The sequence below is a fragment of the Oreochromis aureus genome, linkage group 22 (assembly GCF_013358895.1).
Source record: "Oreochromis aureus strain Israel breed Guangdong linkage group 22, ZZ_aureus, whole genome shotgun sequence".
In the NCBI taxonomy this organism is placed as follows: Eukaryota; Metazoa; Chordata; class Actinopteri; order Cichliformes; family Cichlidae; genus Oreochromis; species Oreochromis aureus.
In genome coordinates this window covers 38,396,947-38,422,339 of record NC_052962.1, presented here as the reverse complement: position 1 = coordinate 38,422,339, position 25,393 = coordinate 38,396,947, and the positions used below count along the sequence as shown (strand labels likewise).

The 25,393-nt window shown below is 41.4% G+C and overlaps 3 protein-coding genes across 4 annotated transcripts in view; 2 read left to right on the top strand and 1 right to left on the bottom strand.

The window, feature by feature from the left end:
- LOC116317240 (collagen alpha-1(XIV) chain-like) overlaps positions 1-25,393 on the bottom strand; it is a 159,299-nt gene that overhangs the window by 11,327 nt on the left and 122,579 nt on the right. Inside the window, exons 29-39 of the mRNA XM_039605355.1 lie at positions 25,099-25,263; positions 24,885-24,923; positions 22,051-22,189; positions 21,653-21,795; positions 21,256-21,365; positions 16,073-16,231; positions 13,742-13,819; positions 12,973-13,059; positions 11,986-12,039; positions 394-489; positions 250-303 (exon numbers count right to left, since the gene is read on the bottom strand). Coding sequence (XP_039461289.1) covers positions 250-303; positions 394-489; positions 11,986-12,039; positions 12,973-13,059; positions 13,742-13,819; positions 16,073-16,231; positions 21,256-21,365; positions 21,653-21,795; positions 22,051-22,189; positions 24,885-24,923; positions 25,099-25,263 — 1,124 coding nt within the window. The remainder of the gene's footprint in view (positions 1-249; positions 304-393; positions 490-11,985; positions 12,040-12,972; positions 13,060-13,741; positions 13,820-16,072; positions 16,232-21,255; positions 21,366-21,652; positions 21,796-22,050; positions 22,190-24,884; positions 24,924-25,098; positions 25,264-25,393) is intronic.
- On the top strand, positions 2,497-6,876 carry LOC120435780 (CD209 antigen-like protein E). 2 transcript variants are annotated; one of them, XM_039605906.1, is made up of 6 exons: positions 2,497-2,844; positions 3,557-3,676; positions 3,783-3,881; positions 3,968-4,092; positions 4,535-4,665; positions 5,638-6,876. In XM_039605906.1, exons 1-6 carry the CDS (start codon positions 2,700-2,702, stop codon positions 5,762-5,764), a joined length of 747 nt encoding a protein of 248 aa, XP_039461840.1. In that variant the 5' UTR covers positions 2,497-2,699; the 3' UTR covers positions 5,765-6,876. The 2 variants fall into 2 exon arrangements, with proteins under 2 accessions (XP_039461840.1, XP_039461839.1); XM_039605905.1 differs by lacking the exon at positions 5,638-6,876 and adding an exon at positions 4,817-5,551.
- On the top strand, positions 8,912-11,888 carry LOC116317223. Its single transcript, XM_031735921.2, has 7 exons — positions 8,912-9,169; positions 9,406-9,516; positions 9,706-9,795; positions 9,919-10,011; positions 10,110-10,163; positions 10,292-10,434; positions 11,144-11,888. Exons 1-7 carry the CDS (start codon positions 9,046-9,048, stop codon positions 11,207-11,209), a joined length of 681 nt encoding a protein of 226 aa, XP_031591781.1. The 5' UTR covers positions 8,912-9,045; the 3' UTR covers positions 11,210-11,888.

Sequence of the window (25,393 nt, the reverse complement as noted above, 5' to 3'; positions counted from 1 at the left end):
TGCAGAGAGAGAAGGATTTTAAACGTGATGTCGAAGTCTCCTTCTTTCCTAAGTAACAGGTAACCTAACAGTCTAAATTTGATTTTTTTTTAATCTCTCTAAATAATTTATATTCAATTATGAAAGCACAGTAATGTGTTTAAGCATCACTTGATGTAAAGAAATGAGAAGCTGAGTGTTGGTATCTTACTAAGAGTGCAATGAGCACTATCATCTGTAAGTATATAAAAGCTGATCACATCTTATTACCTGAGTTCCTTGTTGTCCTACATCACCTTTCTGACCTCTCTCTCCAGGACTGCCCTGCAGGCACAACGACACAGTTTAAATCAAAGAATAAAGAAAAAAAGTAACAAAAAAAGAGTGAAAGGTTGTTAAAACTGTATAACCCACCGGGGGTCCGATAATGGAGCGTCCACTGGGTCCTTGCCGTCCTGGGGGTCCCTGAGGTCCTGGAAGACCCGTATCTCCAACAGGACCAGTTGGTCCCTAAAGAGAGCAGGACAGAGAAAGCTGAAGCTGATGTGCTAAAAACATGGATGTGATGTAGGCAAACGTGCAGTTTGGATATTCTGAGGTGGTGATGGTGGCTTTAACTGGTGATGTGGGACAGTTTCCCAGAGATTTACTGGTTATCAGGTGACCCATCAACCAACTGACCAACCACAGGGTGGCTGGAGCCAATCCAAGATCCAAAAATGTGAGACACTGAATGAACTCCAACTCCTATCATTTTCAAATAAGTACATGTATCAGTGTACAGTAACATTAATGACTGATGGATTTTACACTAAACATATTAGATATTAGGCTAAACCTGGAAAGCAGAGCATTGATTAAACAGGGAGTGTTGTATTTATCAGGTTAGATAAAAAGGCTTTGCATTATTTAATTACTTAATTCTGCCTTTATAATGATTTGATTAAGGTCCCTAGTTCACTATATTTTGTGCATTATTACATTTTAATACGATACTATTCTGTGTTATCTGAACCACAAAACACACCACATAACTGATTAACGTTATAATATCTGTGTGGGAAATGAGTCAGGCTGGGTCAATGGTAGAGTCACACACAGTGGAAGCAGTGAGGTGAATCAGTTTTAGTGCTTTCACTGAAATAATAACACGTCTGACTCCACCAACAACTGCACGAGTCCTGCTGTCTGTGAAGACAGCTTCAAATATTAGGGAGGAAATCAGTTTGTGAGTACGTGTTCATAAAGAAGGAAGTAGGTTTATGATCATCTACATGATACGTTACAAAGTCACTACAAATCTGTGATCAAAGTTCAAACTAGACATTAATCCAGTCTGAGCTTATTTAAAGACTCGTTATTAAAAGATGAAGCGTAGTTTGGTGCATGACCATTTAGCTCATAATGATCAGAACATGATCTGTGTAAGTAGACGAACATTAAAAGTTATAAATCAAAGGTCAGAGACGCCTGTCGCCTGTTTGTGAACACCGTCTGTTTTTTCCCTTTGGTTTAATAATTTAGGTCAAATATTTCTTAGAGATTTGTGTTTTCTTAGTAAAATTTAGGGCTGATTAGTGAATTTTGTTTGTTGTTTTCAGCATTAATGTTTGCTCAACTCTGAAGCAAATAATAAAAATGCTGTAACTTTGTAACTGGCTTTTTTGTCACGGGAAATGTTACAGTAGATTTCTCCCACAGATCAAGAACTTAAAGGAACCGAAAAACAAAGAAAATTCGGACACTGTCCCTGCAGAGGGCGGAGCCTAATGTTTTGTGGGTTTTTTGGGTTAAATTGTTGTTTCCAAATGTTTGCTGATGAACGTGACTATGGTCTGTCATAATGAGGTTACTAAAAAGATGAGACACTTGTGACTGGTACAAAACTGATGACACTGAATATTAATAACATTAATCCACCAATCACTGAAATTATTAAAGGACTCCCTAAATAATCTTGCTTTCACAGTTATTACATTTATTATCAGTTCATTAAATATTATTAATTGTCCATGTGTTGTACTCTTTAGATTTTAGTTAAATGCAGTATTACAGTGTAAGTAAGTCCGGCTGTATCGTCCACTTCATTCAGCTATTTCCTCCATATGTGACACATGACCTTCAAACTGTTTCTTATTGGTCCCTGAAACTTCTTCAGCTCCATTTTTTATCTTTTATCTCGTGGTGTCAAATGAGGAAATGACAGAGTGAGGCACATTCATATCATCACATCTGTCAGTGGAGAAACAGCAAGTAAAGAATCGAACACATTGGCCTTTTTACTGCGCACATCACTCTCTTTCTCTCTCTTTTTTTCCTTTTAGCTGTTGCTGTTTAATAAACTCAGAAACAAATGTTTTTAAAAAAAATAATTTTATAATCCCAAATTATTAAAAAGCAAATATCTTTATTAGGTAAGTTGACGAAATCACTCAGTAAACACAGAAAAAAGAAAGCTGTGTGTAGGTAGGGTTTCCTGCCAGAGCTTCCTCTCGACATCCTGTTCAAATCTTTTCAGCTCAACACAGACAGACGGACAAACTGACAGCAGCATCAGAATACAGAGGACAAACTTTTATTTATGATTTAGGGCGACAAACCAGAGGAACAGAAATCATCACAATAGCAAACTTTACTTTTTTTTTTTTAAAGAGAAACATAACCTGATGGAAGCTCTGCTGTACTGATAACTGAGTCTGCTGGATGCTGCACACCTTAAAATGTCTTCCCACATTTATGAGGATCCAGATTTGACTATTAAATTTAAATATGGAAACCGAGACGACAGAGAGGAGCGAGAAGTCGACATCTACGAGACTTCGGACGTCTACACCGACCAGAAGGCTCGTTCAACACGACACAGAGGTAAGTATCACATTCTGTGGACTCCATATAAGACGTCGATGCTAGATATAAAAGTGCAGTATTAAAGTAGTAGTATACTTTTTTTAATATATATTTTTGTATAACGATATCACTACAGGGAGGACCTGGGCCTAACGAAACACACTAATGACGTCTGAAGTGAAATGAGCAAAAATCCTGGGTTACACAGAGACTCTGTTCATGTGGAGGCTGATCATTGTATTTTATATGAAACACTAGCATTTCTTTTAAAACCAACCAGTTTGCAACATTGAGCACACTGCTGTCTGAAAACAGACATATGGCAGTGACACTTTGAAAACTATCAGTAAAATGTCTCAAATAATTTTAGTAAATTTTAATAGATGTTATTGGTTTATTTATTCCATCAGGAGAGGCCCCTGTGTTACATGTTAGCTTGCTTTGAGCCGTGATGTCATTGTTGGCCTGAGACATTTTGTGTTAGAGTAACAGCAGATTGTTAGATGAGGTTAGCCTTCTCTTCTCTTCAGTCAGTTAGTAATGAACTATTAGCAGCTAGCTAACACCTGTTAGCATCTCTCCTCATGTTAAACTGTGCTTGGTGGCTGTTTGCAGCAGTAGGTGTCGTGGTGTTTTCACTAAAATCAAAAGTTTTCATCTCATCTGTTCAGATAAACTGAAGGAGGAACTTCAAACGTGTTTAATCCAACTCTTCTGCTTCACGTTGCAGAAGTGCACACTCAGTATCACCTCCCAGCAGCCCAAAGAGACCGGTTCAGAGTTCCTGCCCTGATACTGGGTCTACTGTGTCTCCTGTTGGTAGCGGGGCTTACAGTCTTCTATAAATTCTGTGAGGACTCACATTTATTTAAATAACATGTTATGAGTCGGTCGAAGCCTTCAGCAGCTGATTTGTATTTACATCCTGAACTGTCTCTTTTTACGGTTTTCATGAGATGTGGAGCTGATGTCTGAGAATGAGAAGCTGACATCAGATCTGGAAAGGATAAACTGCCAGTTTGGAAAGGAAAACCAAACACAGGCGAACACCACAGGTGAGAAACATCTCAAACTGACTCTTATTAAACTGTGATTAGATGATTTGAAACAGGACCTCATGTTGATGAGTTATTTCTTAAAGAATGGAAACGATTTGAGTGCAGCTGTTACTACATTTCTACTGAGAGGAAAAACTGGACAGAGAGCAGGAAAGAGTGTGAGAGGAGAGGAGCAGATCTGCTGGTGATAAAGACCAAGAGCAAACATGTAAGTGTGTCATAACTGTTAACGTAACACATTATTCATCATTTGATAATATTTCAATGAGAATGATTTAAAAAGTCAAATCCCTAATTTGTGTGTTTAGATGTGTCAGGTCACACTTTGACATTCACTTCTCAACGTCTGTGAATCTAACATGTATCATATATGTGATGTTGCTGTCAGAGCTCAATCGTCCGTGAATGATTTAACATGTGATATGTTTTTCTGCCATGTGTCTCTCTTTGCTGTCCATTATTGTGTTCAGTGTTATCTGTTTAAAATTATAATCTCCAAATTAATAATTATGAGTAAGATCTTCATGCTTGTTGTTTTTTGGGTTAGTAAAAATTAACAAAATGAAAACAACCTGAAACATGAATCTACTCCTATAGAAACTGGAATGAAACGAAAAACTAATCCATTCCTGTTTCTGACAAATTATCAGGAATTTTTCAGAGAGCTGAATAAACACGGAGAATTCTGGATCGGTCTGGAAACAGAGGAAAAGACAAAGGAGTGGTCAAAGAAGCGGGAGTGGGAGTGGAAATGGGTGGACGGATCACCACTAGCATATACGTGAGAAATTTAATTTAGAGTTTATAAAATCGTGATATATCTCCTGGATAAAAGCTATGTGCCTTCCTCGTGTGTTTTCACATATGAACTCTGAACAATGTCGCAGAATCAGGACGGGACGCTGAATAAATCGTCCTTTTTTTCCATGTAGCACAGAACAGGAGAGAGTTTCTCCCAGCTGGAGACTTTTTGATGGAGGAGCTGCTGCTGTCTGTAGAGAGTGTGCAGGAGGCAGGATACATGACACCCACTCGTTCACACCAGACAGTTACTGTTGGTTAAAGATCATTTCAGGTCTGATCTGACTACACTGAACATTTATGTTCTCACCAAGATAACGTAGAAATCCCTTAAATCTGTATTATTTCTAACAGCCAGCAGGGGGCGTCCTGTGTTTGCATAAACAGGTCAGCTTGTGTTGAAGTCTGTGGGAAAATGTCCTTCAGCTGCACTGATCCATGTCCTCATAAACACTTTTCTATGAGTCCATGGTCTCAGATTTACTGGATACAGTGATATTCATTTAATAATTTATTCTCCTGTTAATGTTGAAAGAAGGCGATGAAGCAGGTACGCTTTAGTGTGAGGGGACTGTGTGGTTACCAAGGTGACTGATGAGTATGTGATGTTCCTGGATTTAAAGGTCAGATCCCTCGCTCAGAGAGTAACAGCTGAGTTCAGCCTGAGTAAACTAACGGGTGATGTCACAGTGGCAACGTCCATCTTTTATTTACAGTATATGGTTCTCATGTGTCCTGCATCATTTTGTATAGAAAGGTTCAGAGCTGCAGTTCATGTGTGAAAACTGCACAACTGGTAATTATGGGAATACTGGGAAGACAAATGGAAGTTTAATAGTTCAGTAGGAGAATATGTTGATGTGTGTTGCTAAGCACAGCTAAGAGCTCTCTGCAAAATATTCTGTTGTGTTTTCAGGATTTTACCTGTAACAACATTGTACTTGTTCAACAGAGGCTGGAATCCAGGTGCAAAATTAAATCCTGTGGATCATGTCAAAGTATTTATGGATCTACAAGGAACATGGATGCACACCAACACTGGATCGAAACACTGGGTCTGTGAGAGGGACATCTACTGAGAGTTTCCTGGTGACCTCTCAGTCTAACATCTGTAACATGTAACTGCACTGCTTTTAATAGAGAAACTGAACTGCATCAGTCTGAAGGTACAGCTGTGTGAAGGTAAAATTGACATAATGGTGTTCTGACCTTCAGACAAAAGTCTGTTGTTGTGAAACTTATATAATCAGGGATTATGTATAAAATGTCAGTGATTCCTAAACAGTTTCATACATTTATTAAACTCCTTGAATTAAAGCTGAAAGTCTGAACTTCAATCACACCTGATTTGTTAGATTTAAAATACACGATGGTGGTGTACACAGGCGAGAGGACAAACACTGTGTAACTCTTCAAATAAGAACTTGAGCTTCGGCCCACAGGTTCGGATCGATCAATATTAGACTCAAAGAAATGTCCTCATTTCATATTTCCTCTGAATCTGGATGCAGTGCCATTTTTTTCATTTTCAACTTAAAAAGGATTGAAATACATAAAGCAACCTGTGTGCGTGCAAAATGTGTTAAAGTCTGATCAACCAGGAAAAAACATGTGTCTCCTCTTGTGGTCAATTTTCAGTCAACATTGTCAGTTTGTCTATTTCTATTCTTTTATTGTGATTCGTATTGTTCTTTCTTTTTTGTTGCATTCTAAGTCATTAACTATTACTGTATATGTTAACTGCTGAGTGTGTTTTGCACTGTCCCCGAACTTTGCAAAGCTGAGTTTTATGTATTTTAGTCACCGGCAGTGAAAATGAGTTTATGCTGTGTACACTGTGTTGGTTCAGGTTACATGCTAGCCCATATACATTACACTGTCTTAATAGTTGGCCTCTGAAGGCACGAACTGTAAATTAAAATAGTTTTTAGATCACGCTGTCAACCTCAATAATGACATCATTACTCTAGTCCAATCATCTTTCTTGGAGCCAATCAGCCTCACGTGGTATAAATCTGTGCTCTCCATTATTTTCCTCTCAGACCCTCTTTCATGCACCCCGCCTCCTCCCATCTCCACCTCAGACAGGGAGGTCCTTTCCTAAATCCTCTGACCGCTGGGATGCTGTTCTGCCATGATGAGGTCATCGGAGTCTAATCTCCGTCATATCTCAATAAATCATGTTCAAGTCAGCGGTCCCGGTTTATGTCCAACAATATTTTCATGGACCGGACTTTAAGGTGTCGCGGATAAATACAACAAAATAAAACCAGTACAGGTACCAAAAGAAAAAAGAAGATTTATTCATAACACACGGGAAAAGATCCAGGGAAACCAAGTTAACGATAAAAACAATTTTAAACCCTGAAAACCATAAATTTCATATCGAAGCCTCAAGTCTCACGGCCTGGTAGCAAATGACTCACGGCCCGGTACCAGTCTGTGGACCGGGGGTTGGGGACCACTGTCCTAAGTGATCTCCCTTTATTAAAATACTAATAATTACTGACAGTGCCATAAATGTTGATAACGGGTGACCAGAGCAGGCAAATAATGTAGCACTTGACCAGTGAAGCTGTGTCCACTCACTATGACCTCAAAGTGTGGAATAAACACAGTGGAGAGGTGTGGGGAGCTGCTTTCCACCTCTGTGGATTACAGTGGGTTAGAAAGACAGATCACAAACAGCAACAGATGACTACAGCTGTTACAGGCTGAGGCAGGTTTCCTCCCACACAGGCTCAGGACCAACCATAGGGCCTGTTTAGCATCACAGCTTAGCGAGCGCGTGTTTGGGCTGTGGAACAACAAACTACACAGAAAGGCCTCAGAATGAAGTCTGAACACAAATCCTTATTGTAGTAAGACATCAGCACTAACCGCCACACTCACAGGGCAGACTGTTTCTCACTGCTGGCACAACTACACTAATATCTTCTGATAAAACACTGCCACCTAGTGTCGGAACCTTTAGTTACATTTTGCAACCACAGCTCCTTTAAGGAAGCCCAGACTCCTGTTCTCTGGTGTTTACTGCCTTATATAACAGACTAACACAAACGCTTAGCAAAGACGAGAAATATGATCACACATTCTACCAATTTCCATACAAAACTATCAGATGTGATCTTTTAAAGAGTGGATCTATACGGCTGGAGGGAGCACATGTCATGCTCAATGGGGTGTTTTCTGATGGCCTCGAGGTCTCTGCTTAAGGTCTTCTGGAAGCCTCGAGACCAGGAACTACAGCTTTTATCCATGTGGTTCAGAATCTCTCTAAACTATTAGAAACAGCAAGATGGAGACTGATAAGTTTCTTAGCAGCACCTTTACTTTCTGCACAGCTCAACATAAAAAAACACTTCCTGTGTGCAGCCATCATGATACTTCACTGGCCAGTCAGAAGCCAGGAAATCCTATACTCGGATAAATGCAGGAAAACTAACCAGGTAGATTCAGCACATACTTATTACTGTTTGAATGTACATGTGTAAACATTCAGATATGTAAACATGTAAATATCAAAACACGTAACCACCAAACGGGTACATAACTAGCTCCTTAACCCTCATAAACACCTCTTTGTGTATCAGATGACATAAATTGACTTCTACATTTTCCATAGTTAAAGAGACAGAGAGAGTTAAAGAGAGTGCTCTCTCTTATCTGGAAGAAAGAGTAACGATAGTGAGCTAAGAAAAACATCACAATGGCCGATCGTACGTGCCGTCAGCAGCGGTTTTCATTCCTCCTCTCCTTGATATCAATAATATTTTTCATAAATGAAACAGTATTTTATATCTTCTCTCCCCTGAAAGATGTTTTGCATGAGTGAAAAGCTGCTCACACAGAATTTTCATAACAAGAGATTTTTACATACGACTGAAATACAAGTACAGTGTGATATTCAGTGTTTTAACAGTGAGCGGGGGAAACATCTGGATCCTTATCTGATAGATGTTCAACAGAGATGTGCTTTAAGACTCATTCCTCTGCAAACAGACCTTTACTCATTTTTATTCACCAAAATGCCAAATGTAACCATTTTAACAAACTCAAAAAGAGTTTCATGACTCACAGCTGCATGTTTCTGCGACACACATAACCTCTCTATGATTAGTGTCTGAGTGAACACCTGAACCGCCTGAGGTCAGAGGATCATAAGTGATACGTCAATGATTTCATTGATCCTACACTTTAACTCACAGAGAGAGGGAGTGCCTGTAACAGCATTTATTAGAGTTGTGTTTGTGTGTGTGGTTGTGTTTGTGGGTAGCTGTTACTTCCTTCATGCTCGTCTCTTAAAACAGCTGCGTGACAAAGACAGAAGCAGACGGCCGAGACTTTTACTTCGCCCAAAATGTCCACAGGGAACCAACATGTGAGATACAGCAGAGGAGTCCGAGCGGACGGCGGAGAGAAAAACAAAGCGGAGATCCGAGAGCATGAAGCCCACGCCACCAGGACTGGGTCACAGAAAACTGGTAAGCATAAATAAATACATTTATGGCCAAGAAGAAAACGCAAATAAAACATGGATTTTACATATTTTCTAAAACTTCTAGATGATTTTCCTGGTATGCAGATAATGTCTTATTTTAAACATGACATAAATAAATGTGTCATACAGCAAATATCTGTCCTCATACTGAGAAGAGCAGCTCATTTAAAAGTACACGTGCTGAATGAAGTACAGTTACTGTGCTTCTCATCTCTACAGGTCGACGTGCTCGAAAGAAACATTCAGCGGCCAAAAAAAGAGATGTTCGAGTCATCGCAGCAGTTCTGGGAACCTTTTTTCTGTTCATGCTGACTTCAACAGGAATACGCTGTGAGGGCCGACACGTGCTGTGCTGTTTATGATCAATGTTCAGCATCCAACAAACTGTGTTCTGGAAACCATGAGAACATTACAACAAGGCTGAAGTTTTTTATGATTTTAAACTGTTCAGTTAATTTAAAAAATCAACACACAAACTTTTGTTAAAGTTTCACATGAGCACTTTATGTTCCTCTGCAGATATCTCAGTGACCGTGCAGAGAGACGAGCTCAGAATAAAACTGGATGAACTAAATGACAAAATCAACCAGATGCAGAAACAATGCCCAGGTAAGAGAGGAGCATCAAACTCAGAATCAGAATCACTTCTAAATGTTGACTCACAGCCAGTGACAGCAAATTATTTTATAACAAGCTGTGTTTTCTTTGGTTCTCCGTGTACGGACTTCTCAGAGTTCGAGAACTCAAACATAACTGGTGGTTGGCCTGATATTGGATTTCCAGATGATCGACCCGAGGCGACCAAACAAAACGCAACTGAGAGAGGTTACAAAGCTTTTTTTTCCCTCAGTAATTGAAACAACCGTGTTTATCTGCAGTTTGAAGCAGTTACTGTGTTTCACATTTTATTTCCTTTTTTTAAGGCTCTTTAACAAACATCACTGAAGTGAACAACACCTCAAACGCGACTGAGAAAGGTTTTACAGTTTTCCTAAAATTTGGAACATCCAGAACTCAGAATGCTCTACGTGTCATTTAAAGACATTTTAACTGAGCGATGATTCGTTACAGGAGATTGGAGTAAGAGGGTGTCGGTATGTTTCAGGGAACGGCTGTCCTCCAGGATGGGTGAAGGTCGGCTGCAGCTGTTATTATGAATACACCATAGTGTCCGCTTTGCAGAAGAGCAAAGAAGACTGTGAGAAGAAGGGAGGAAATCTGATGGTTGTGAACAGCATCCAAAAACAGGTGAGTGCGTTTGTCTCAACCCGCGTGACTTTAAAACGTGAGAATAAAAACTAATCAAGAAGTTTAAATCTGCAATAAAAAAAAAGTGCAGAAAACTGTCCTCTAACGTCTCTGCACCCAGATAAAATCATATTTAGCCAGAAAGGAAGTGAGCTTAGTACAAGCAGCAACCAACGGAAGAAAACTCAGATATGTAGGTCTCTATAAATATGAATGATGATGCCTCTGACTTTGTAACAGAATAAAAGAAAACTGAACACCTCTGCTTTTGAAATAAAAGCTAAAAGTCTGCAAGACATTACTGCAAGAGATGAATCTGACAATGCATCAAATTAGAGCAGGTCACTGTGACTAAGCAGCGCTGTGATAGTGGAACACATGGCATGAAACACTGGAACTAACAGTGCAGAGGTGGGCGTGCCTGGAGCTCTAAGACTGTTCGAGGAAACTGAATCATCGTATCTAAACCACAATCAGGCACATCAAGAGTGAGCACGCCATCAAGCTTGGCTGAAAAACAGCTCCATGGGCCACAAGAGCCCAACCAGGAAATGACCTTTAACACGTAGGCTGTGCAGCAGAGCGCTGAGGGAGGAGTTACATGAATATAATAATTATGCTCTGAAACTAACTCACTAATACATTTGTTGTCTTAACTGCATAAAACCTGTATCGACACTTAGAAGCTTTCATATTTTTCTACACATAGAGAATACTGAAGGGCGAAACACCTACAGATGTCCTGCAGTGTGGCTCAGCGACGCCTCCGCCGTGACGGGAGGAGATCATGAGAGCGGTCACATCCTGTCTGAACAGGATACAAGAACTCGCGTGTGTGTAAACCCGACAATTATTGCAAATATGGAAAGAAGTTATTTTTATTTTCCAATTTACTTGACTGATTGATCTTCCTGATGTTTATTTATCTGTGTGTTTGTTTTGTTTCATTTATTATTATTATCATTGTTACTATTGTATTTAGTTATTGTTTCTGCAGACAGCTCTTTCTGGAAAAATGATTTGATTGAACTCTGTTTAAATTAGGGATTTAATAATAATAATAATAATAATGATAATAATAATAATAATAATAATAATGATAATAATAATAATAATAATAATGATAATAAAAATAATAATACTACCTTTTGAAAAAATATCTATAAAAGTGTTTTTGTAAATTTGCTATGTATCATGAAATATGTATACAGCTTTCTGCATCCTAATTATTTTTGATCTATAAAATACTCCTGAAGTTATTAAACTGATCAGAAATGATTTTGTGTGTTTCTGAGTATAAACAGTTGGGATGTGGGTGCTTCCAGCTGCAGTCCTGCGTGCTGCCCCTGCACTGCAGACAGTTATATCGGCTCTGTCTCTTTAAGACGAGGATGAACACGAACATGATGGATGTGTGTTTTTACTCTGAGAAAACTGAATAAAAACAAACGCGATTTCTTGATAACCTCTGTTGATATTATTTAGCAACGTGCTGAAGGCGGGCCCATCAGAGACAGCCGTGGTTTCTGATAGGTTAGACCAACAACTCACCACAGGGCCTGGCTCTCCACGTTCTCCTCTGGCTCCTCTGATTCCTGGACCTCCCTGTTAGATACACAAACAGCAGGAGGTGCTTAGAAACACACGATTACCAGGTTTGCTGCTGTGGCATGCTGCTGGGGTTTGAAGGTGATGACAGATGACTTTATAACCACAAAGCTGACAGATGAGTCATGGTGCAAGAAAAAAAGGTTTAATCTGCCAGTGAAGTGAAAGTAAAATAAGTAATTCTACTACAGAAATGTAAACGGAACATAAAACAGGATGTTGGTGTTTTGTCCCGTTATTGGACTTTTGTGACTGCATGAATGAATGTGCAGCACTGGCTTTTATGGAGGGCCAGGAGTGGCAAAATGAATGAATTAAATGTTTCATTAATTAATTACAATTGCAATTAATTAATTAAATAAATATTTCAATAATTAATTAAATGTCCAGTCATTTAATTTAAAACCTGTAATACATTATTTATTTATTTCAAATTTTATTTAATTATTAACATGTGTATTTCATTGTTTAATGGCATATTTAATTCATTCATTTTGTCACTCCTGGCCCTCCATATTTTGTGTGTGTGGATACTGATAGGTCGGCAAAAAAGTCCCACTGTTGCTCTCTGCTGGTGAGAAATGAAATTGCATACTCTCTAAATACCAGCTGGTATATTGGAGTCATGGTGTTTTTGGCAGTGGTATCAAAAAGTGGTATCAAAAGTTATTCGGTTGATGATTGTTCTTCACTATATCAAAGAAACATAAAAAATAATGTGAGTAAAAACTGAGGTGACAAAGTGCAGGAAAAACGATTTTTGTGTCACTGATTGTTGTGATGCAGATGTGCGATCACGTTTGGTCTTTGTCCATGTTTCATTCAAGTAAGCAAGCAGACGATGAAATGCAATGCAGCAGAGGTGAGACTTGCCCAGTAACCAAAGAGTGTGTGTGTGTGTGTGTGTGTGTGTGTGTGTGTGTGTCTCACTGGTGGTCCAGCAGGGCCTGGGGGGCCTTTGCTGTCCTGGGTGCAGGTGCAGGCTTTAGGCAAGGCCGGGCAGTCTACCTCCTTCCTCTGGATGACCACAGCATGATGAGGATGACACAAAGAAAAAAAAGCAAAAGCAAATAAATAAATAAATATAATAACAGAATAGAAAACAAATAAAGAAAATGAAATGGCATGAAGTGTGATTAAAAAACAAACCAAATAAGGTGGAAATATGACAAAGCTCTCCATCTCAGATGTGAATTTCAGATATTTTCAGATTAAAGTCACTGTACTACACAGCAGTCAGTGACTGCCAGGTTCATTCATGCTGCTACTGCACTACGTTCTGCTTGGAAACCTTTGGTCCCAGCTGTAAAGATCTCAGCCTGCACGACTGTCCAGAACACGTTAGCCACAGACGCCTGAAAGCACCTGGTTCCCGACACACTCTGAGGTTGTTTTTGTGTCATGAAAAGATCCAAATAAAACCAGGGAGGAAGTTTAAATTTAAACGAGTGCTTTAAATGGTTTTACAGTGAAAAATGGAAGCAAACTTGACTCATTCTAACCTCGAATGTTATCAAGAAAATTACTGTAATGGAAAAATCTGTCTCTCGGTATGATCAAATAAATTTAAACTGTCACCTTCATGCATGCACTGTTAATAAACTGGTTTCGTGTAAATGAGCACTTAAGAGCTTCCAGGTCATCTCCTCCTGCTTTAAACAAGCAAACACATCGAGACTGCTTCAGACTTTGACCTCACCAGACTGGGAAGTTCACAGCACTTGTCTCTGTTGGCCCACGAGGTGCTGCAGACGATATCAAAGTTCTGGAGCTGAAACTGCAAAGAAGGGGAGAGAGAAATAAAATCTCTATAAAATCCACATCAGGTATGAACAACAGCCAATCAGCTGTCAGGTGTCTATAACAGAGAGAACACACAGAGAAAGATTACACACCCACTAACAGGGTGGAATGACCCTGGTGTGCCACAGAACCCACACAGGTCCACATAAAGCTGACTGAAACCCACAGACTTATTAATGTGAGGCGACAGTGGTAACCACTGCACCACAAACAGCTGACACGTGTCTGCAAGCAGCCAAACTTCCACAGGGACATAAATAATAAATACATGACTGAACATTGACACATTGAGAACTTGCTGCACTAGGCCACAGCACGCCTGGATCACGACGTCAGTGGGGACCAGTAAAAGCTAATTATGATCAGCTGATGGGACTCAGCAGGCAGCGGCGTTTGTTATTTTTATTTCACCTGGCACATAAAAAGCTGCTGATGACTCACTGCAACTAATCACTAATAAATCACACATTTTGGTGCTGTGCAAATATGGCTTTTCACCATAATCCTGTATTATACCCATAATGAAAGGGAAGATTACCCCAGCTTTACACCTTTCCTCTGAATCTTTTCAAATGTCTGTTCTCTGCTTGTGTAATTAAGTGTGGAGAATTTGCAGGTGTAAAGTTAGAGCATTAGTCACACTATGATTCATGGGCTTTAAAGCACAGCGGGAGTTTCTACACCTCGTCTTGGATTGTGGGAAACAGTTAAACTACCAGAGTCGAACACATTTAAACGCTCGTGTTTGAACTTTGAGGGCAGAATCTGTTCTTCTTTTCTAATCTTCTAAGAACAGAAGTAATGTAGTGATGGTTGTTTGCTGCTACCCTGCAAAAACCTGCTGATGCTTCATTCTGCAAACTTCATTTTCAAAACTGTAAACGCGTATGATCCAAAACAGCGGCTGCGGTGATGCCATGTAGCTCAGTTTAATACGAGTTTAAAACTGAACCTGTCAATCAAAGTTTTTGGGCTCCGCCCTCCAAACTGCCAAAAGTCAGACTGACGTGAGCGAGCAGAGCTGCCTGCGACAGCGGGAGTGTGTCGCAGCGCCTGGTGTCGTGTGTGTGAGGGCTTCTCTGTGTGTTTGGCTGCTGAATCATAGCGGCAGGCTGAATGCACGCACAACGAATTTTGCGTGAGTGAAAATGAAAAGCTGCGCCTTATCTCGCTGCCACTTTAACACCAATATAATTCCGTACTTGATTGCTTAGTTTTGGGCGCTGACACGGCCGTGCCTGGTGGGGAAAATAAAATAAATAAGTAAATAATTACGCTGCTTATTTGACACAAATGGTTGAATTTTGCAGCTTCAGAGCAAAGTCTGCTTTGCACGTTTTCCCTTCAAAGGGAGATCAAACCAATCAGACACGGGGGCTGCCTCTGTGCCGCCGCTATTTCTGGAGGAGAGTGGCCAGAAATGGATTTGTTTGCATTTATACAACTGCTCGAGGAAAGAGCTAAACTTTGATTGAGGAAAAAAACAGTGAACAAAGTGCAGCATGCATGTGGTGAAACACTGAATGTTATCAATGTATCACATGTGCATTAAACCACAGGAAGGCTGACAGTGGCAGATTTGGATCTGAGGAGAACATGACATGTACCCATACTCTGTCCCTGGGTGTAGGCCTGTTCTCATTCCTACAGACTCTGACTCTGATGACTCAGACAACTGTCTGAAGTCAGTCTAAACTCATACATGGGTAGAATACAGTTTTTTCCAGCAGCCTAATGGTTCAGTTCAGCTGCATTTAATCATTAGTAATGAATTTTATTCTCTGGTTCACTCCCACAGTGCGTCTTTGTCCCGTCTTCCTCCCCTCACTCCCAAGATGGCCGCCCCACTGTGAGCCGGGTTCAGCTGGAGGTTTCTTCCTGTTTAAAGGGAGTTTGTCCTTCCAGCTGTCACCAAGCTGCTCATAGGGGGTCATCGGATTGTTTGGGTTTTCTCTGACTTACTGCAGGGTCCTTAAATGTAACTGAATGAGATTTACTCCTAAACACACAGAAAAATTGGTTCTGATATTTAGTTTTCATAGCAGAATAATGTCCATGATGTGTGAACTGGTCCTTATATTTGAGCACTCAACGCGTTTCTTCCAACTCTCACTCTTTCATGGACTCATCAGGGGTTTGGTATTTTGCCAAAGGACACTTCAACATGCAGACTAGAGGGAGCAGGGACTCAAACCAGCAACTTTCTTTGTGTGCGTGCTGCTCTCACCGGTGCAGAGTTGTCCTTGTTCCCTCGGGAGCGGACCATCTTACCAAGAACCTCCAGCCCATCAGTGCTGATGTTTCCTGCTGCGTTGACGGTCTTCTCAGACACCATCTTGCAGTCAACGAACACTTTGGCGCTCGTCTTACTGATGGCGAGGTGAAGCTGCAGAGAAGGAAAACAAAAGACTACATTACAGTCACTCGTTTAAAGTTTGTTTTAGAGGTCCAACAAGTGTTAAGACAAGTGCTGGTAATAAAGAAGCAATCATTATTAATATCTCTGATGATTATGACTCCTCACAAACATCAGCAGCATTTGGAAGCCGTGCAGACGTCTCGGCCTGTAGAAAGGAGGAGAACAGCTCCCTCTTCCTGTGAAGCTGCAACATGACCGAGCTGTTCTTCATGTTTGTCAGTACGGTGCATCACACAGAGCGCACACGGACACAGTGTCAGGTAACTGTGTGTTGAATAACACAGAACACCAACAGTACACAAACACTGAAGCACATAAATAGTTCATGTTTCATTTGAAGACTGGATTTAAAATTATAGCTCAGACTGCTGGGAGACCTCGCACGACTTCTCTTTTACTTCACACATGTTCACATGTGAAGTTATTCAGTTATGAGTCTGCCCTCTCTGAGCCGTTTTCTTTCTGTTAAAGGGGATTTTTGATCTGCCCACCTTCACCAAGTGAGGCTAAAAACCTCCACAGAACAGAAACGGTCTCCTGATACAGAATATCACAGAGTTCTACTAAAACTATATTTTAATTTGAACTGTATCAGTTTCCAGCACTTATATAATTAAATTATTATTATTATTAAATTACATTTAAATGTGCACTAAAACACACATTTCACTCCATCTGCTTCCTGCTTCATTAGCACCACAGCAGCTAATAAACTGTTTTAATATGGTTAAAAAAAAGCTGAAGCATATATGGCTGAAATAAAACAATGCAAGGAGTTATTTTTAAAAAAAGCCACATTCAATTAATTTAATGTTAGAGGAAAAACACCCCACAGGGAGCTCATTACATTGTTCCCACAGAACAGTGTTTACTGTAACTTTGTGATTTCAAGGCTGTTTTAAGCGAATGCTTCAGTGTTACAGCAGCTGCACAGCCTGAGCTGGAACTGGGACACAAACCAGCAGAGTAGATGGCACTGAGACTAAAATTATCTCACTGAGTGACATCACTATTTATAATTACACACACACACACACACACACACACACACACACAGGTATTACTGTCACCATCACGGACAGTCGAGAGCTGAACTGCGAGGCGGATAAAGCGCCGCCTGTCTACTCTGAGTGGCTCCTCAACACCATTAACCCTCCTCTTCCAAAAACGCAGCACACCACCAGGCTGCTGTCAGCGCTTTACTGGTTTCACAGCAGCAGTACACACAAATGCACACACACCAACACACACCTGGAAACCCCACTGACCTCCATCTGTAAGTGCACCGTTGTGCGTTGGTAAAAGTGATGCGGTTTACAGAGAAGCTGAACAGCGTGAGCCGTGTTTGGACCATCTCGGGTTGTTTGTTCGTGTTTCGCTACTTTTGAAAAGTGCAAATTAAACTGTTAAAACGGTCTATGTTTATCCTGGCAGAGCGAACATTCAAAATGCAAAACATACGCATGCCGTTATAAAGAAAACAGGCTGTAAACCAAAAAAGTCTGCTCTGTAATTTGAGTTCTATATGCCTGCATCAAACTGTGACACGTACGCCCGGCTGAAGTTGGGAGAGAAATGTTTCTATTTTCTCTGACAGCTGGAGATGAAAGTTTCCAGTCTGTGAAGCCTCCAAAGCTCCTGTAATAACCTGGATCAGAGGAGATAAACACACTTTTTTACTTTTAGGTGTGATTTTAATGTTGGATGAAATACTTTTTCTCGTTGCTTTGCATCCTCAGATAATTATAGTCTGCAAAATTATGGGTTGAAAAAAAGTGATTATAATAATTCAGATTACTAATTTCTGCAAAAGTCAGATTCATTTCCACTGCAGAAATCAATCTGTGGTTCTTTGACAGTTTGATGTCTACTCTGGTTAATGTTGTGTTGCATTTGGAATTGAACATTAAATTTAATGTTAATACAGCGAGAAAGTGAGAACGAAGTCACCGGAGCTGAAGAGCAACCAACTGAAAGAGCTGCACTGACGCGAACATGAGTTTTATATTTGGAAGGACGAGACTAGAATTTCTACACATCCTTAACTTCATAATAATAATAATACTAATAATAATAATGATGATAATAAAACAAGAGCAACTGTAGTAAAGGAACAATTCATTTATTGTCTCATATTCTGCTTTACATTACAACTAGCTGTGTGTTGGTGTTGAAGCTGAGAGGATAAACTGCTTTAAGCTACATGATGTGTATGTGAGGTGTCTGTCGTGGTACGCTGTGTGGAGGACTGAAGGACCCAAACGCAGGACTTGTACATGCAGCTTTATTGGCTGGGAAATCCTCCATAAAATAAACTCACAAAAAACCCCCCAAAACCCTGAACATGGAAACTAAGAACTAAAACACCGGGAAGCTAAAAACTCAAACCAGACAACAAGAAAACAAACCTGGAACTGAGAATTAGGAATTAGACAGGAGCTCGAGGTAAACACACGGCAGTGAGGATGTACGACACAACGGCGGACAGAGGAAAACACAGGGCTTAAATACTCACGGGAACAACGAGGGGATGGAAACAGGAGGGAAACACAGCTGCGACTAATCAGACATAACGAGACGGGGAGGAAACAAAACTGAATACACTGAACACAGGACAAGGAACCATGAGACCTTCACAGAGATGCAGACTTGACCCTGAGACATGGAGACATGACTAAGAAGAGCAATCGGAGGAAACATGAAACATGGAGACAAGAGTAACTAAACGTGGGACACAGGGAAGGCACAGTGACAGAAAACTAGAGACTAGAAGACCGATGATTAAACATGGAGACAGAACAAAACCTACACTAGAGACGTGACACACGAAACACGGACGGCAAAGGAACGAAACCTAAGAACTGGGAACCAGAGAACTGAAGAACTTAGGAAGCGACTAAACCCTGGAAACACTCAAAGCATGTTAAACAATCAAAACATAAAACATACTCGGTCATCAGACCCAGGACCATCACACATGTGACTGTGATTTTCTACACTGTGTTCAGACAATGAACACAACACAGAGCGCTCAGTGTAAACCTGGAGAAACGCTGCTGTTACTTTCATGCGTCGCATTTCTTTCATATTGTTATCTTTGTTCTGGCTCAGCTCACAGCAGCAGAGTTTACACTCTCAGCTTCACAGCTGCTAAAAGAAGCTGGAGGCACTTCTGATAGGTCACTGAAAAATGTGCTGACAACAAAAATCTCATTCCCCAAAAGTATTCTGACTAACAAAATATAATTATTATCACTGAATAAGAGAAGTAAAGCAGAGCTGGGTTCAGTTTGTGATCAGACATCATCGGCTGCAGGAGAGGATTTTAAGTTTGGTCATTTCAGGTCATTGCTGTTATGAAAGCTGTTGTTGATGTCAGGGGCATTTGTCCCGGCATGTGAGATGAACATTATTCAGCTGTGGTGCAAACTCCACGTTGGTGCAAACTCCACTTTGGTGCACTGCACATTTCAGAGTCACTAGTTTCAATCAATGAACACTGTCTTCCAATCAGAAGACAGGGATCTTTAAGTGGGCGGCCTTAAAGAAACAGAACCTAAACAAAGACCTTTTTTGTAAACTGTAAACCAGGTTTAAAGCTGTGGATGCCCACTTGTGTGTGTTGTCAGTAAGTGTGTGCAGTGTACATTTTCACAGTCATATTTCCAAATGTCAGTTTTTTAGCAACTAAAACACATCACATCCTGCGTTTGTCAAATAACTGTTAAAAAGTTACAGAAGTTTAAGAAAAACTGAACTAGTAGAAGTTACAGGAGACTTTTTTTAATCTTCAAAGTACTTAAAAGCAGGATAATTGCCAAACTGAGCTGACTATCAAATTATTCATGTCCTCTGATCCATAATCACAGAGCCCTATACAAGTGTCACACAGACTTGTCAGGTAGGCGCTGCAGATGCTGGTCTAGGATTTAAAATGTATGCAGAGGCAGACGCACACACACATGCAGAGCAAGCAGAACAAAAGGTGAAAAGGTAAGGAGGAAAAGCTCTGCTGACAGCGCGCAGACAGCAGATCAGTCAGCGTCCCTCGGCTCTGACACGCCGACAAAAACACAACACGACTGCAAGCAGGTTCAGGCTCGGGGCATGACTCAACTACAGTGCGCCTGTCAGGACTTCCACTACTGTCACACTGCTCGACAACAAGGCCTCGCGTGGCAGAAGAATGAGAGCAAGGAGGGAAGGAGGGAAGGGACCAGAGCTTGTCAATAGAAACCTGTGAAACTGTCAGTTAACAAACCAGAGAAGGAAATAAATATATCTCATAAAATATTTTTTATCAATATGCTGCATAAGAACACCAACAAGACTTAAAGAAAGGAAAGTTTCTCACCAAGTTTGATCACCTGCTCTGAGTTGATTTTCTGAAGTCATTACTTAAAATCTCACTAAAATATTACCAAACCTGTATTACTTTAATATCAGCTAACAAACGAGCAAAAAACACTTTCACTTACAATTTTTCCTTCTTGGACTTTAATGCATCAAAAACTATTTTTTGCATTAGCTGCTCTCGATTTGTTTTTACATTTTCTTTTGTCAGCTGGTTCAGATCACCCAACCCAAAAAACTAAAAGCACCTTCAACATGTGATTACAGCCTGCAGCACAATGACCCTGCAGGACCTCCCTCACCTGTATATAGTTAGGATTTCCTCACTGATCCTTGCTATCAAAGGTGCTTCTATCAGGCCACAGACGCTGTATGTTACCATGCAGGACAGACAGACTCCAACATCAGTGTCCCAGCTCCCACTGGTCTTTACTGTGTTTTTAATATTGTTTATAAAGTATTTTGCTTGATGCTATTATTTCTGCTGATTGTACAACAACTATGTTACAAATGATCTTGGTAAATATTGTAGGGCTAAAGTTCAAACTAATCTCTAGTCTGTCAGCCAATCAGACGATCAATCATCCACATGTCAGGCAGCGTTCAAACACGCAGCGGAGGTCAGGTGTGATTCTGACCTTATGGAAGTTTCCAAAGAAGAGCTTCTTTATTTCCGGCCCTTCAAAGGTGACTGTCTGAAACTCTCCTTTATAGTCGTTGTTGAAAAACGTCAGAGTTTTTCCACCATCTGCAGGAAGAAACAAGCTAATTAAAAAAAAAAAATCAACAAATAAAATACAACATTTATAAAAAGCAACATTCTTCTTTAGTTCAAATTTCACTTAAACAAATGCATTTTTTCCAATGTTCAGAATTTTAACTCGAGTTTTTACAGAAGTAGAACACAGCAGCTTGTACTGCACCCGACTTTCCCTTTCATTAACATCAGGTGAATATTTTGTATTCACTGATTTATTTTGATAGGTTTGAGTCTGGAAATAAAGTGGAAACAAATAAACATGTTTCTCAGCTCACTGTCCAGGATGACTCCCACTAGAGGTTCGTTGTTCTTGTTGAGGATCTCCCAGAGCGCAAAAGGCTCCTCGGGAGTGTCGGCCAGCAGCCTGAACAGCAGGGTGATGGTGTAGTCAGAAGGCAGCCCCTCAGGATGGATGTACCTGTGAGCCAGGGTGAAAACATCAGAGCCGGGTAAACGTCCTCTTTTAGGTCAAACATGAGGGTTATGGGCTCTGGATGCAGTCAATACTCAGCTGGTGAAATCAAAGCTTGCTTCTCTCTCCAGAAGCTATTTGCTGCACTTTCATCTGTCTTTGAAAAACATGCTATGATGTCTTTTCCATCAAGGTGCAGCAGTGAAGCTTCCAATAAATAAGGTGCTATTTTTAAGAGCGTGGAGACTGTGTCGTGTGTACCTGGTTGGCTGTGCCAGCAGCGCGTCGCTGTGCAGGTGGAAACAGGGGAACGTGTTAAAGGTGCCGGGTACCATGGAAACGCCAGACATGCTGCTGTACCGATTCTCCACGAGCCCGAACAGCTCCATCATGCGAAAGCCTGATGACACAAGGAGGAATTATAACCTGTTGTAACCGATTCAGGGAAAGCAGCTTTGATCAGTTTAGCAAATTCTACAAGTTAAAAAAAGCTTAGATGAAGTATTTAAATATTTAATATTATTTAAATATAGTAGCTACAGAGAAAGCGGTCCAGACATACAAGATGTGATACCAGGATACACAGATGTGGCCAATTATTTTAAACAGAGTCCATAAACACTAATAACTACAGGCTGTGTAATTTCACCTGTATAGAGGGCCAAAACTGCCAAAAATAAAAGTTATTAAAAAGAAATGATAAAGTGACTCAGTAATATATACACAATATATATATAATATTATATATACATGGACCAATTGTGAAGCTTGAGCCTGATGATGATGTTTGAATAACAAGTAGTCTAATATGTTTTCCTTCAGCTGTTGTTGCTGTTTGTCAGAACTCGTCATTATAAAACATATCTGCCCTGTTCTGTCTTTCAGAGCTTCAACACAATATTTTGGAAAATTCGCCCAGTAAGAAACTGATGTGATACCACAGATGTGTCAGTCAACAGTAAACACCGTGTGTTAAATACTGGCCCTTACTGATATTCAGCCAATGCATTGTTGCATCTTTAATTAATATAAATGCAGCAAAAACCAATAGAAATCTATTTATTCATGAAATGTCACATAAACAAATACTTCTCTTTTAATTTGGTTTCGTATTTATTCATAACACACAAAAAAGAGGATATGAAAATTATGCTATTAAAATAAAACAAATAACTAAAAAAACTTTTTTAAGTTAATTAAAATGAAAAGAAAAAATACAGAAGAAATAAAATAGAGAATCAGCTTATTCTGAAAATTAAAAAATATAATTATAATAAAGAATGATATGTCGATGATTAATGACTTATTGATGAACAACATATTCAGCTGTTTAAGTTATTTGTTTTTAAATGTGTTGGCAGTGTTGGCTCTCCGTACTGTTTGAAATGAAGGGTTACAGCTTTAACATTATTGTGTTCGTCCAAACACATTAAAACCACATCTCACACTTCATTTATATTCTGCTTCCTATTTGAAGTTATTCTGTAAACACTCATAATTGAGACCATGACACACGGACACACGGACACAGGGACACACGGACACACAGGGACACACAGGGACACAGGGACACACGGACACACAGGGACACAGGGACACAGGGACACACAGGGACACACGGACACAGGGACACAGGGACACACAGGGACACACAGGGACACAGGGACACACGGACACACAGGGACACAGGGACACAGGGACACACGGACACACAGGGACACACGGACACAGGGACACAGGGACACATGGACACACGGACACACAGGGACACAGGGACACACGGACACACAGGGACACACAGGGACACAGGGACACACGGACACACAGGGACACAGGGACACAGGGACACACAGGGACACACGGACACAGGGACACAGGGACACACGGACACACAGGGACACACAGGGACACAGGGACACACGGACACACAGGGACACAGGGACACAGGGACACACGGACACACAGGGACACACGGACACAGGGACACAGGGACACATGGACACACGGACACACAGGGACACAGGGACACAGGGACACACAGGGACACACACGGACACACGGACACACAGGGACACACGGACACAGGGACACAGGGACACACAGGGACACACACGGACACACGGACACACAGGGACACACGGACACAGGGACACAGGGACACACAGGGACACACGGACACAGGGACACAGGGACACACGGACACAGGGACACACAGGGACACACGGACACAGGGACACACGGACACAGGGACACACGGACACACGGACACACAGGGACACACGGACACACGGACACAGGGACACAGGGACACAGGGACACACGGACACAGGGACACAGGGACACAGGGACACACGGACACAGGGACACACGGACACACAGGGACACAGGGACACACAGGGACACAGGGACACAGGGACACACGGACACAGGGACACAGGGACACAGGGACACACGGACACAGGGACACACGGACACACGGACACAGGGACACAGGGACACACAGGGACACACAGGGACACACAGGGACACACGGACACAGGGACACACGGACACACGGACACAGGGACACAGGGACACATGGACACATGGGCACACAGGGACACAGGGACACAGGGACACAGGGACACACAGGGACACACACGGACACACGGACACACAGGGACACACGGACACAGGGACACACAGGGACACACGGACACAGGGACACAGGGACACACGGACACAGGGACACACGGACACACGGACACACAGGGACACACGGACACAGGGACACAGGGACACACAGGGACACACGGACACATGGACACACAGGGACACACGGACACAGGGACACACGGACACACAGGGACACACGGACACACAGGGACACACGGACACACGGACACAGGGACACACGGACACACGGACACAGGGACACACAGACACAGGGACACAGGGACACACGGACACATGGACACACGGACACATGGACACACAGACACATGGACACACGGACACACAGACACAGGGACACAGGGACACACAGACACATGGACACACAGACACATGGACACACGGACACAGCAGGCTGGCTGCAGTAACGCTCCAGCTCTTACCTGGCATCGTGCTGCCGCTCATCGGTACAGCCGGACACGCTGGGAAAGGCAAAAAGAGAGTTTGATGACAAATATTTAAAAACCAACACATTCAACCATTTCTATTAACGTATTGAAAAAGCACCACGTGTTGTATAATTTACTCTATAATGTCCAGTGGAGGTAATGTAATGGGATCTCTACATTTAGCTCTAAAGTCAGGTCAGGCACTCACTGGCTGTAGCAGCTTCACACACAAAGGTCACCAGCTTCTCTTCGATCTTCTTGAAGGCGTCCAGGTCATCCACAAAGAAGACGTGCCTGTCACTGGGTTTACTGGCGATGCTCACCAGCTCCCCGTAGTCAGCATCAGCGAAGCCAATGGCAAACACGATGTAACCTTTGATGGAAATTCAGAGAGAGAAAGATCCATGTCTCCAACTACAGGAAAACTGTGAACGCGGACTCTTGCACATTTTAAAGGCAGAGGGAGATAAAGTTTGGCCTTTCAGTAACACAGACCACAGCTC

Excerpts from the sequence above, each read along its gene's own strand:
- LOC116317223 (XM_031735921.2), top strand. The coding sequence starts at position 9,046 with ATGTCCACAGGGAACCAACATGTGAGATACAGCAGAGGAGTCCGAGCG. Across the intron at positions 9,517-9,705 it reads GACTTCAACAGGAATACGCT|ATATCTCAGTGACCGTGCAG; the intron begins GTGAGGGCCGAC and ends GTTCCTCTGCAG. Across the intron at positions 9,796-9,918 it reads GATGCAGAAACAATGCCCAG|AGTTCGAGAACTCAAACATA; the intron begins GTAAGAGAGGAG and ends CGGACTTCTCAG.
- LOC120435780 (XM_039605905.1), top strand. The coding sequence starts at position 2,700 with ATGTCTTCCCACATTTATGAGGATCCAGATTTGACTATTAAATTTAAA. Across the intron at positions 2,845-3,556 it reads TCGTTCAACACGACACAGAG|AAGTGCACACTCAGTATCAC; the intron begins GTAAGTATCACA and ends TTCACGTTGCAG. Across the intron at positions 3,882-3,967 it reads AACACAGGCGAACACCACAG|AATGGAAACGATTTGAGTGC; the intron begins GTGAGAAACATC and ends TATTTCTTAAAG.